The sequence below is a fragment of the Mus musculus genome, chromosome 6 (assembly GCF_000001635.26).
Source record: "Mus musculus strain C57BL/6J chromosome 6, GRCm38.p6 C57BL/6J".
NCBI classification, from domain to species: domain Eukaryota; kingdom Metazoa; phylum Chordata; class Mammalia; order Rodentia; family Muridae; genus Mus; species Mus musculus.
The window spans coordinates 51,856,820-51,870,251 of NC_000072.6; the positions used below are offsets into that span (position 1 = coordinate 51,856,820).

General features: G+C 41.2%; 1 protein-coding gene across 1 annotated transcript in view, besides 1 other annotated feature; it reads right to left on the reverse strand.

The window, feature by feature from the left end:
* Window positions 416-1,795: an enhancer, noted in NCBI's record as "VISTA enhancer mm412". NCBI's record gives its function as "enhancer in: neural tube[4/11]" and the evidence as "EXISTENCE:transgenic organism evidence [ECO:0001131][PMID:17130149]".
* Skap2 (src family associated phosphoprotein 2) overlaps window positions 2,346-13,432 on the reverse strand; it is a 153,385-nt gene continuing 142,298 nt past the window's right edge. The window contains exons 12-13 of the mRNA NM_018773.2: window positions 3,180-3,280; window positions 2,346-2,751 (exon numbers count right to left, since the gene is read on the reverse strand). Coding sequence (NP_061243.1) covers window positions 3,188-3,280 — 93 coding nt within the window. The 3' untranslated portion in view covers window positions 2,346-2,751; window positions 3,180-3,187. The remainder of the gene's footprint in view (window positions 2,752-3,179; window positions 3,281-13,432) is intronic.

Genomic DNA, 13,432 nt, shown 5'->3' on the forward strand with positions numbered 1-13,432 from the left:
GCTGTACCTAAGCAACAAGAGTAGACTCCACCAGTAAAGACAAACACTTTAAAACAAGCAAAGGGAGCCGGGCTACTTGTGAAGGGCTAGGGCCAAAGTGTTTCTCCACTGACAGAAAATAAAAAGGCCCACATGTACCGACTTTACCTACAGATGGCTGCAAAGTGATTCTCCTCGCTACGCTCCTATGTACTGTATGTAATTATCTGTAATTGAATTACAGTTAAAATAATCAGTTTAAAACCAAGTATTCACATCAACTACTGGACAACCAACACCATTTTTCATTAAAAAAACAAAAAACAAAAAACAAACCTGTCATATGCCGAAAAGTGGTCAAAATGGGGTGGGGTGAGCGGTGGTTAAGTGCAAACCCCACAGACATGGGAGCCATGTGCACGATGCTTACTTCTTTGAATAAATTCAAATGACAGCCCTATTTCATTTCTTCATTCGGTTTGGAGGCCAGATGGCATTAGCATCATTTACTTCACCTTGTTGTGCTTAATTACTACAATCAACACACTATTCTCCAAATTAATCATAACAAAGTAATTTCATTAGTAACACAGCAGGCTGTTGAATTATTAGCATCATAACAGTTTGCAAACAATTAAACTTTATTTGAACCTTAAAAATTTGCAGAGTGGAACATTATTGTAAGATCTAATGGCAACAGAGTACAAATTCAGTACAGAGCAAACCATCAAGCAAAATGCTATATAAAATATGACTTACAATCACCTTTCAGAAAAATTAGCTCTCTAACTGTTCATAGAAAAACAAATAAAAGCTAGGCAAACATAATGAGAACATAACAATTAGCATATTTTCTAACAAGCCCTGTTGTTTAAATTCACATTAATGATGTTATTATGATCTTGAAGAGAATGTGATGTACTGTCAAGGGTAGAGAGAAACTTCTTCATAGCACAAAGATGAGTTTATCAACTCAACAGAAAGCGCACTTAAAGCACAGGGAGTGGCAGGTTTTCTCATCTTTCCCAATTTTAAAGGCCTTTGGTTCCAGTCTTCTATCTCCCATGTATATTCACGTTTAGAAAAGAACAAAGGCCACACACGGCTCTGGGAAGAGCGGCCTCTGTGCTGGAAACGGGGGCCATCCGTTGGCAAAGGACTCCCTCTCCTGGATTAACTGGAAAAGAAGACGGAAATCACACGGCCTCTCAGTCGGCTGTGGTGGGGGAGGGGTTCCCAAGTGGGTCCACGTGCAAACGACAAGCTGCTGCCATCTGCTGGCCACTTAGGTTAAAGGCACAACCCCGTAACCATAGGCTAGGCTTGGCTTTTCAACCATGCTGGCTCTGAAAGATGAACCACTGAATTAATTTCTGCCTGTCTAACTTTTGCCAAGATGATTTCAACCTATTTAGATGACACTTTAGTAGGAAATGAGTAACTGTACAAATGTAATTTCTGAAAACTTGAACTATGTCTACATAGGTAAACAGGATTTTTTTCTTTGACTTTGGAAAATGAGTGATCACAACATACATAGTATAACAGTAAAATAAACACTCTACTATTGCCTGTAAATATAGTTTTACATAAATAGTGGAGATTTAAAAAATATTATCAGCCCATTTGCATTCCGACCTGCAAAATTAGGCAAAAGCTAGAACCTGCACTAGAATGATTCAATAGTAGATCCCATTTACTCCAAAATATCTAGTCACTGGTGCATCTGAGACAGAGTAAGGCTCTCCTGCCGTCTCTAGAGATGATTAAAAACACCCCAATTTTAACTATATATGAAAGAGTCAGGATTCTGCAACCCTTACCCATGCATCAACAGCAGTATCAGAGAGCAAGTCAGCCTTCCCTTCACTCACTGCTGGCTGCCAACTGCTGCCATCCCGCAAGAGTCTGTCTCTTCCGTTTGGTCCAGAGCAGCGCACAGGAGTTTCGGCCAGGACTGCTACTTAGCGGTGGGATTGTGATAGTGCAGTGATAGAGTCAGAGAGGTCAGCGAATACCTGCCTGCCTCGGACTCTGAAAACATGCCCAAGTTGTTTATACCATTGTATTAATGGTAAATGGGCTTTCTTATGAATCTTTGATTTCATTAAATTTAAATAAAATTATATTAGAAAACACTGGCAAGCCCATCATCAAATTAGGATACTGAAGGGCTTTCAGCAACCCGGCTCTGGTTTGATCTGTGCGCCAGCGGACAGCAGGCTGCCACTTTCCCTCTATCTGTAATTCAAGCACCGGTTTATTCTTTCTTACCTACAGCAGGTAAACCCGTGAGTCTATACAACTTCTTTAATGAAAACATGTTATTACTCTATGAAGAATAAAATACCAGGCTAAGTCATCTCTACAGCTTTAAAGAAGTCTTTATTATTGACTCAAAATGTACAAAGTCTAGGAAATTATTTGTGGCACTCTAAAAATAACTTACACCCAGCGACTAAGAGAAACAGCAACCCTCACCGGCGCTTCAATGACTAAGATTCACGTACAATCACAGTGAATTCTACCATACAAACCAAACGGGTAAATTAAAACTAATTATTATTTGCAAAACAGCAACAGGTCTTATCTCTACTGCTTGTATCTAATGTAACCCATCACTGCCTGCTCAATCTGACATCAGAGTGCTTTAGTGCGTGACTACATCGAATGGCAGCTGAGGCAGGAATGTTCACCCAAAGGAAGGTGGCTCCGAGCAGGCACTCAGGCATTCCATGTTCCAAGGCACTTGCAGACAGACACAAGACTTCTCTGCAGGCAAAAAGAGAAAGCTACATTTAAGTTTTCTTCTTCAGTAGAAATGCTCTTTATTTATCCTGCTTAGAAAGAAAAAACATTTTTACTCAAACAAAAGTGAAAATTTGCTCAACGGTTTTCAATTAATTTCCTCAGGAAGGCCATAAAAGTGGCATTTTACTAGCTAGGAGGAGGTTTACGAACACAGCTGGTTATTATCAAAGGAACTTTAAGTAATCTGTTCACTTCCAAAGTAAATTCTCTAGAGTTATTTTTAAAAATTAAAGCTGAAGCAAAACAAAATAAAACAAAAATAAAAACAGATTTGGGGCACCATACTTATGTTATCAGAAAACTACAAAGACTTAAAAAGGCAAAGACACAAGGAAGAGAGCAAGAGAACATAAGAGCTATTACAGAATATTGGATTAAAATGTACTTACCCAGACTCTCAAATATCATACATCTCCATTAGGTAGGCTTTAGGCACCAAGCCAATGGCTCCCTTCATCTCTCCTACCCACCAGCCATATCTATTGTATTCCTAATTGAAAACAATACGCAGGATTAGCCACGAGGTTGGGGCAAGCACAGTGCTGTCTGTACGCAACTTCTTAGAAATGATTCCTTATAAAGAAAGCTACAAGTGCTGGAGCTGCAAATGGAACATTTCCATCCTTTTTGTTTTTGAATAAACCAAACCAGACCAAACCAAACAAAAAGAAACAAAAATAACAAACCCCCAAACAAACAAAACAACAGACAGACAGACAGAAACAACAACAAAAAAAACAAACAAACAAAACCCACTGCTGTTGGCAAGTATTTAAATTACTGTACAACACAAAACGTTTTCATTACTGGGCAGAGTGCAGAAGCAGTCACTCGCAGAAGAATGTGGAGAATGAGCACAGCCGGAGCTAGTTTCGGGGGCTCTCATTCTCTCCACAGTGCAGCCTCGTGCGCCGTAGGCTAAAGCCATGAAGCCAGAGGGGTTGCACGTGCCTTCAGGAAGCTTATTATCTATCTAGCAAGGACCAAAGTCATTCTTGGGGATGGGAGGGCACAACAACAAACTAGTAAGTCCTGATTAAACTTAAGTGGCTTAGAACTCAGGGTGCACCCCTTCTTCAGAAAATCTAGTACATTTAAAGATGATTAAAGTGGAGAATAAGAAAATACTAAAATTAAAAATTCACTAATACCAATACAAAATAATTCACAAGTGGAGTCTTTGAAAATAATATCCCAAAGCTTTTCCTGTTTCTCTACTGATCCTGGACTGCCTAAACTTGGAGGCATGTTAAAGTCAAGGTTCTGTTAGGTTTGCTTGCAGTGTGGAAGATCAAGAGGAAAGGAAAGTCCTCTAGTTTGAAAGGCAGAATATTAATCTGTGAACAGAGTGACTGATGAGGTGCTCTGCACGTTACAATGTGAGATAAACAAACCTGGCCCTCTCTTCTCTCCTCCATTCCCCACTGACAGACACAACATTGCTTTAGGCACTGTGAACCCTCCTTAACCGGCCTCTGTCTGCCAGATTGACTAATGTATTTTTATCTCAAATTTATTTATGTTTAGTGAGATACAAACAAGTAAAATGAATTACAAGTTTCAAGAATAATATCTTCCAAAAGCAATACTCTGCACAAGCATTAAGACCCAAATTTAATTTTTCATATAAGATAAATTTTTAAAATCAATCCCCAAAGTAATTCAATAGGTTATGATTTTCCAACGTCTGAGTCATAGATAAATGTGCATATGCACACTGAGTTATGTGCAGGGAAGGGAGGGTTGATAGACATGCAGGCTTAACATTCATATTGATTTGTATGCTATTGACCATCGCAGGGAAAATTATGCTATCCTTCAATACAAATGTAGCAACATTAGCATGTATGTATCGACAGACAGTCTACCTATAAATTAAGGGATAAAATCTATGAGTGCTTTTAAAGTGGTGGGCAGTAGCAGAATTAGGCTTATTCAAAGAACAAAGCGGGAAGGAGAGGGGGCAAAAAGGCTTACCTCATATTTCTTGTTCTAATAAGGGTACAGCTTTGATTCTTGAGGTGGTGGAATAAAGGTATTAAGTTTAAAAGTTCACTGATAGTGCAACTTTAGTGGACAAAACTGTCCAAGCAATGAACACTCGGTCCAGAACTCAGCAATGATGCATGTAATCTACATAAGGCATATTTATCAAAAGGAAATATCAACTTACTGAAAACTAGACTAGCAATCACTGTATCCTAGAAGGCACCCAATAAAACTGTCCTTTTCAGTTTTTAAGGAAATGAATACAACTGGAGCCCAACTGCTTAGCCAAACAAAAATACTTTACAGATCAAAGGTGTGTATTGTAAGATATCAAAATGGATCAATGGGGTAAGTCTGGGAGTGAAAGCTTTCACCCAATACCAGCCTTAGATTTCCCCCCCAACCGATTACATCAGAAGAGCAAAGGGTCTAGCCTGCCAATAGGAGACCCAGAAAGCACCCAGTGGGAGGGCAGACCACTGACCTGAAGCTGCAGCCAAGGAGTGATGCTCAGCCTGGAGACAACAGTCAGGTCATGGAGCTTTATGGGACTTTACAATATTCTGCTTTGGCTATAATCTGTACTGTCAACTAAGGACCTATTATTATTCCCCCAAAGAGCATAAATCCTCAAATTAAGACAAGAGATTTTACTTGAGAAAGTCTGATGCTCTGTGTGGTAGAGCAGTAAGGGTAATTAACTAGAATGGTCAGTTGCAGGCAACAGAGAGGAGCTTTCTCAGCTGGAAACAGACCCCTTACACAGAACATTACAGAGAGAAAGAAAACTGTTACAATACGTAATCATAAATGCTTCATTTAATTTAAAATACACCCCCATGTATGAAATACACACCTCATGAAAATGCTCTAAAATATCAGATCATATTCAGAAAATGGTAAGAATAAAAATCAGAATATTTCTTACTTTCTATTTATAAATAATTCCATGTAATACTCCTGTGTGAAATGAAGACATAAGATAAAATATAGCGAGACAAAAACTCTAGAAGGCAGATTTACAGCTGTGCACTGCAGCCGTCAGAGTAGTCAACAAGACTGCACACAGGAGCGTCCCTTGCATCTCCACCGTCCTCTGGACGAGCCTCCTGAGCAACATGAATCCCAATTAAACCATCTGCAGCCCATAAATCGGGATGAAAACGCTCCTTGGACTAGAACAGTTTTCTCAACTTCAGCCTCAAGATTCAACATCATGCAAGGTTTCCTTCCAAAACAGAAAGCTAGCTTCTTTGCCCCAAACATATGTGATCACAAATGATAGATTGCTTAATGGTTGGAAATAATGCCATCAGTAACTAACATGTTGTCTTAAAATCTACACAGTAATTATAGCATCGTTCTAGAAAGCCACAGATGGATCATTTAAAAATCACCCCTCAAACCTTATTAATAAAGAAAAGATGGGGAAGGGGTAGGGGAGGGAAAGAGGAGAGGCCCATACCAGACTGCCATGTAAATCTTGACAGGTCGGGAAGCATCGCATCATCTGACTGCTCTCAAGATCTCAGGTATGAGGTCTGCCATCTGGTATCCTTCACCCTATTCGGCTCTTACCATCAACTGAAATGCTAACATAGGCAACTGATTGTACCTCGGGAGGACTGATAAAATAATGAAGAGTCCTTTAATCTACAGGAAACCATTTTAGTCAATTTATAAGAAATATTGCATCCCTTTGTAGGACGTGTAATTATTTTCTATTAATCATGTGCTATAAAGCTACATTATGCGGTTATTCTGTTATCACTGGGAAGAGGCCTGCAGTCAGCTTCTGACAATGTTAGGTAATTACTAACACAAAGCTGCTTTCTCCTCCCGCAGTAATGCTATCAAGATCCAGAGGTGTAGTGATGCTTAGTGTATAAAAATAGCACTCAGAAGGAATTCGCTATCTGAGAAATGGATGGCTTCCAAGCAAATGTAACGTGGCAGTCAAAGAGGCAAAAACCCAAAGTCAAATTCCTCTAATAATTCAGGAAATAACAGTAAGATGGTAACAAACCTCGCAGTCTGACTCCATGTCACAGCTGTCAAACCACTGAAGTCATCTTATTTGTTTATAGCTAATATTTACTGGGCAATAAAGAGATTGTGCAATAAGGCTGGGGAAAAGGACTAGTTTTGATAAAGAGAAACAGACTTTGTGTAACACAGCAGTAAACACATGTTCACATTTGCTTATTAACTCAGCCTTCCTCTCTGCTGGTGTGTTATTTTACACTTGAATAAGGTTCCCAATTCACGTAAGTCCTTTTCTGTGCCAGAGTCTCTCCTCTCCTGAGTATGTTAATCCACTTTCTGCAAACTGGATGGACAAATCTGCTTCACAGAAACCTAAAGCCCTAGCAGGGTCTAGGGTCTCGGTCCCTTACTGCTATGTCTGAAGGCAACAGGTGCTTCAAGCGCTGGGCAGTCTCTATGTCCTTTGTCTGAACATACATCCGTGCTCCGACACATGCTAGTCCTTTGTGAGATGAAAGCAATTTCATCCACAGACTATTAAGCATGGTGAATTTAAGAATCAGTGGATTTAACCTTTATTTTCCATATATGGTAATTATGCCTAATAGATAAAAACCAAGTTAATGTTTTAAGCATATAAAGACGTTCTTCAAGGTTATCTCATTGTGTGTGTGCATGTGTCTGTCTGTCTGTTTGTCTCTATGTGTATGTGTCTGTGTGTGTAGAACTTGTATGAATTCTTCCCTTTCTCATCATGTTAATGGTTCCCTTAGCAACACAAGGCTTGACACCCATGATGATCTAACCTCCCTGCTGGTTCCCTGAGCACTGAAGGAGATGGGTGTGAGCCCCATGGTTCCATGGCTGCACTGGGTTCACAACAGCTATGGGATCCAGATCCCTGGTTTATCATTTAGAACTCAGTGTGACTGAGTTCCTCCAGTTCGTAGAATTCTTTTTTGTTTTGCATCATCCACTCTATCTTAATAGCTGGAGAAACATGGGCAAGTAAGAATTTAATTCTCCTAACAAACTTATTTTACATTTCAGAGATCTGGCATACTGAATTCAAATTTTTACAGTAAATACTTACAATGCTGTGGACTAAACATGGCTGTCCTGCCTGATCCTTCATTGACATGTTGGGCAAGGAGGGACTCACAGTGAAGCTCAGTAGAGAAGGCTGGAGTGTCAGGGTTTGTCACCTGCCAATCCACATCTCCGTGACGGCTCCTGGGTTCACCCATGCCACTGTGTCCAGCTGTCAATGCTTCAATGTAGGTCTTTACCACCTCACTGGGAATGGCTGCACTGTTCCCTCTGTCCTCTGATCTTCCAAGACCTGTCTGCATCAGTGTACGCTGCTGCTGAAGAACTCTCTCCTCACATGTAACTACAAGATCCTCTGCTTAGCTTCTCTCTGTAGCAACATTTGCCTGTCATTTCTGTGGTCTGCCTGGTCCTACTTGCTCCTGTCTGTGTCTATGGAGTGCCCTTCCCAGGAAGACCCCTCCCACAGCAAGATCCTGTTCAATGCCCAAGACACACTCAGTCAGTCAACTGGCATGACTTGTACACTGAATTACCTGACCCACACTAACACATCTCACTTCAAGCTGAGCTTTTCATCCTCAGTGGATTTCACACACCACAGTTTTATTCCTTCAATAGCAAAGAACAAACATCGTGAGCTCAGGGTAAGGCCTTGTTCTCTTCTCCATGCCCCACGATACTGCATATATAATCATGTTCAGTAAGGTAGACACTGGAAACTATCCCAGATCATTGGATGGTGCATCAAGTGTCCAACTTTGAAAATAAATTTAATTTCTAGTAGGAATACATCGTTCTTCATAGATACTTATCTAAGAATCATTTACCAAACACTTGCTCTGATCTATGCACACAGTGAACTTAGGCAAGCCAAAGCACAGGGCTCCTGCCTCTGGCAGGTTGCTGGCTAGTGTTTTCCACCACACCCAACAAGATGCCATGTCTAAAGAGCTTCCATCTTATCTTCAGAAGGGAAGATATCTGTCTCCTTAGGAACCAGGACCTACCTGATTCCGTTTCTCTGGAGAAATAAGCCAACTAGGACTAAGCACTGACAGCCCCGCTGGGGGTGGGGTGGGTGACATCTCAGGGAGGCGCCTGTGGGGTCTTCAGCTCTTCTCATCTTCTTGAGCTTTCTGTCTTCTTGCCTGTCTTGGTTGTAGATGAAGTGGGTAACTTGGGCAAGCTCCTTCTCGCCTGTAATGCTTCTATTCCTCACTGAGACTATAATAATTCAACTTCATATTTAATATAAATCAGTAAGTTGAATTATTATACACTTGGGTCTTTGTAGAAGCCCTTAGTTACATACACACACATATTTGTTGTTGTTGCTGTTGTTATTGAGGCTATTACCTGCCCTGCTCCCCGCCCCCTTTTTTATTAGAAAAAGTTGCCGAGGTTCAATCATCCACGCATGTTCTAGAGGTTCCTATGAGAATGTAGCTTTTCAAAGCAGCCAGTGCTGGGCAAAGCCAGGGCTCTCCTTTTTTGACTGGAAGGAATTTCAGCTCCCTAGCTCTTCTGTTTTGAGTTTGGTTGCCAGGGAACTCAGGCTGGAGGTACAAGTTTGGCTACAGAAACCCCATCATCTTGGAAAGTCTCCACTGGTGTAGCTCTTCCATCCTTCGTCTTTATTTGGTTTTCTCTGATTATGTTGAGCCTTAATTTCTTCACTTGTAAAGTAAGGGCATGCACTAAAATTCTCCTAATTTCGTGATTCCATCATTGCCTTATGAAGCCAGAATTCTTTCCTAATTTTAACTATAATTTAGTAAATGTGTTTTAAATACTTGTCATTCTATGAGGTATTAGCTAAATACAAAAATACTTTAAGACAGGAAGTTCAGAATGAAAGTAGCAAGAAGGAGTAAAGCAGGAAAGGTGAGGGAGGAGAGGCACTGGGCAGGGAAAGGAGGAGTGACATGGAGGAGGGGGAAGAGCTGATCTTAACCCTGACCACTGAGGCACACACGGGCAAGCATATGAGTCTATGGTGGGGCTTTGTAGTTTTATGTAGAAAAAGCCAACAGGTAGGTGGAGCCTCCAGACAGAATGAAGAGAGTAATGCAGGGCCTGTGTGAAGAGATTAAAAGGAAAAATGTCTGTTTTCAGGGACAGCAGGTGTGGCTCACACCCAAGGCACAGGAGGGAAGCAGTGGGCAAACTGGGTAGAAAAGGACAGTTGGTTGGCTTCCTTGTGTCCCTCTGTCTGCCAATCGGGGCACAAGAGCTTATGGCTAACAGACAAAAGACCAAGCAAACACTTAAATACTTCTTGGCTGAAAAAAGTAAAGGTCTACTTTAGTTCCAACTTGGTGGAATCCTTTCTAAGATACTGCACGCTCATCTCTCTGCCTTTCCTCCTCCGCTCTGCAGGGGCAGCCTAGAGGACTGTTTATTAGCACTGTTTCTTAGGCTCCTTGTCTCTGCCACCAGCTCAGGATCCTGGAAGGGAAGCCACTCAAAGCTTCTCTGGGTCCAGCTCCAACTAGTTCTCTGCACAGAAAGGGTTTAACAAATAGCTGCTGATCAAAAATAAATAATTAAAATTAACTAATTAAAAAAATCAACCAACCATCTGTGTTACTTATAACTGGGCTGAGATACTTTAATGTTCTGATACAAAAAGTCAAAAAGGTAACCTTTTAACTGAGGTCCACACAGTGCCAGGACTGGAAAGGACTTAGGGTGGGTTCAGCATTGATTTCTAGAGAAGGCACTGATTAGCTGTGTCTGTGGGTAGTCTCTACAGAAACACTGTTGGGCATAGACTTCCTGTAAGGCTGAATCACACATATATGTTCCATGAAGTACCATGCAAAATAGGCACACAACAAGTGCTCATAACACCACAATGTTTGTGTTTGCTTTTGAACAATTTCTTTTCCCTTTCCAATAATTATGGAAGCCAAATAGAAGCACAACAACAACGAAGCAGAACACTTCCAAAGCCCCTGCCTTGCGCCTCCAACTGGACACAGCTTAGAGTTAGCTGGGAAGAAGAAACCTCGGGGAAGGGCTGCCCCCATCACCTGGCCTGGGAGCATGTCTGTGGGGCATTACGTGGATTGCTCATTATGTAAAGGGACCCAGGCCACTTCGAGAGGTACCGTCCTTGGCAGTAAGCTTTCTTCTGTGGTTTCTGCTTCAGTTTCTGCCCCAGCTTTCCTAAATGATGGACCTGGATGTGTACACTGAAAGAAAGCCTTTTCAATGCAAGATTCTTTTTCCTTCAGAGTGTGTAAACAAAGTAACAACAACAACAACAACAACAAAAAAGCAAAGGAAACAAAAGGGATCTGATCTTGCAAAGAACAAGAAATAGAAGATAGAAGCTTTCCCCTGAACCTCTTCTACTTAAAAAAAAAAAAAAGCTAACCATTCAACTATGAACACGTGTTACTTGTTAATTTATTAAACATCTATTTTATAAAGCTTAATTATGTGTATGTGTGTGGGGGTATATACGCATGTATGCAGGTTTCTACAGAAATCAGAGGTGCAGGATCACCCCCCAGCTGGAGTTACAGGCTACTGTGAGCCCCCTGGAACTGGGAATGACTCAGGTCCTGCAAGAACAGTAAGTGCTCTTAATCTCTTAATGGCTAACCTTTCTCTCTAGCCCCAAGATTTTCAGTTCAGCGGTCTGACTCTTGTCTCTACTCTCTCCTGTCTAAGAACCTCCCAAGAACGGCTAGCTGCGCGGTCTACAGAGATAGAGGAGACATCACAAAGAGCAAAGGCAAAGTTTACAATGGCATGCACTGGGCCAGAGCTTGATTTCTGAGGCAGGGGTTGGGTAAAAAGGGTACAAGAGACCACAGATTGTTCAATTTAAAACACACACACACACACACACACACACACACACACACAATGTGATGCTTTATGGCTCTGGTTTGCTTCTGGGAAACTTTTGGTTATTCAACACAGAATTAGAGTCCTGTAGACCCTGGCACGTGGCTACTTCCCACGACTGCCCCTCCCATGGTCATAGGAACCTCTGACACTGATGCTGTCTTCCTGCTCACTCTCTTTCAAGTCACTATAAGGCCTGGGCCACCAGTGGGTCTCTAAAGCCCCATTCCCCTTCACTGTCAGCCTTGTCCCGGAAGGTAATCTTATGGGAGAGGAGACAGGGAAATACTTGAGAATGTTGTTTGGAAAAGTGGGGCTGGAGTTGCTCTCACTGCTGGAGAGGCAGGCTGCATGGGGCCCCCGGTACCCAAAGGGACAACAAGCAAGCAAGCAAGCAAGCAAGCAAGCAAGCAAGCAAATAAACAAATAAATAAAATGCTGTCCGGTTCAAACAAACAGAATTCCAAGAAAAAACCACCCCTCCTTCCAAAAGGCCACAGGATTGGATTATTCTCGGGGATTCAGTGTCAGCCATGGTTGTCCCCCTGAGCTGCCCTGGTCAGTTTTTAGTAGTTGGCCATTCTATTTGTGCTACCCTGGACCATTTGAGCACAAATGATGAAACTAGGAGAACTACATATTAAAACAACAAACAAACAAACAAACAAAACCCCCAATGCCTTTGTCTTTGCCAGTAAGAACTTTGATTCATTTATTTTACAGGTTTGAAGCCCCAAAAGGTATACAGAGTAAATCTTTGTACTCTAACAGAAGTAAATGTTCAATACAGCCACAATTCACCAATCACTGGCACGTATTAACCAAACGCAAACAAAGCACTGCTTAAACCTTCAGCCAACACAACCTCAGATACATTTTATTGCACAGGCATGACCACTCTCTTATCTACAGTTCCCATTCTGGTCTTAAGAAAATATTTTTTTAAAGGCAGCAAAGCTAAAGTCATGCATACTTCTGAAAAAAGAATATATTCCAGAGCTTTAAGCAGCATCCCTCTTTCCTGCTGAAGGATAGCTCTCTAAAAACATTTTGTTGCTGGAAAAGTTAGGACGAGGAGGTGGCTAGCAATGTACCAACAAGTACAGACTGAAAGATGACTGCAAGAGTTTGTGAGTCCAGAGCGGCAAGGCAGAGCAGCAGGACAGAAGGGGAACACGAACAGAGAGTTAGCCTGCTGCTGTGTGACTTGGAACCTACTGATGAAATACAAATGTTGCACAAACATGCTTCTAGGAAAATACCACTAGCCTACCAGATAATGCCCATGGTTTAGGAAAATAAAATTGAGATGCAAATAGTAAAATATTTAGCATGATTTTCTAAACAACTGGATTTCAGCAAACAACTGAAATTAAAAACTAAAAGATTTTCTACTTCTGATAATGAATTTTTCTCTCTTAAAACAAAAAAGCCGGAGATCACATTGTCTATTTTCAGAGTTAATTCACCAACAAAACAGTTATCACGAAAATCTCAAATTATGCCGGGCGTGGTGGCGCATGCCTTTATCCCAGCACTCGGGAGGCAGAGGCAGGCGGATTAGTGAGTTCGAGGCCAGCCTGGTCTACAGAGTGAGTTCCAGGACAGCTAAGGCTATACAGAGAAACCCTGTCTCGAAAAAACAAAAAAAAAAAAAAAAAAAAAAAAAAAAACTCAAATTATACCTTCATTTGTCCCTGAAAATATGCTCCATTGTATTTTTTTTTTTGGAGGAGAAAAAAAAAAAAAACGA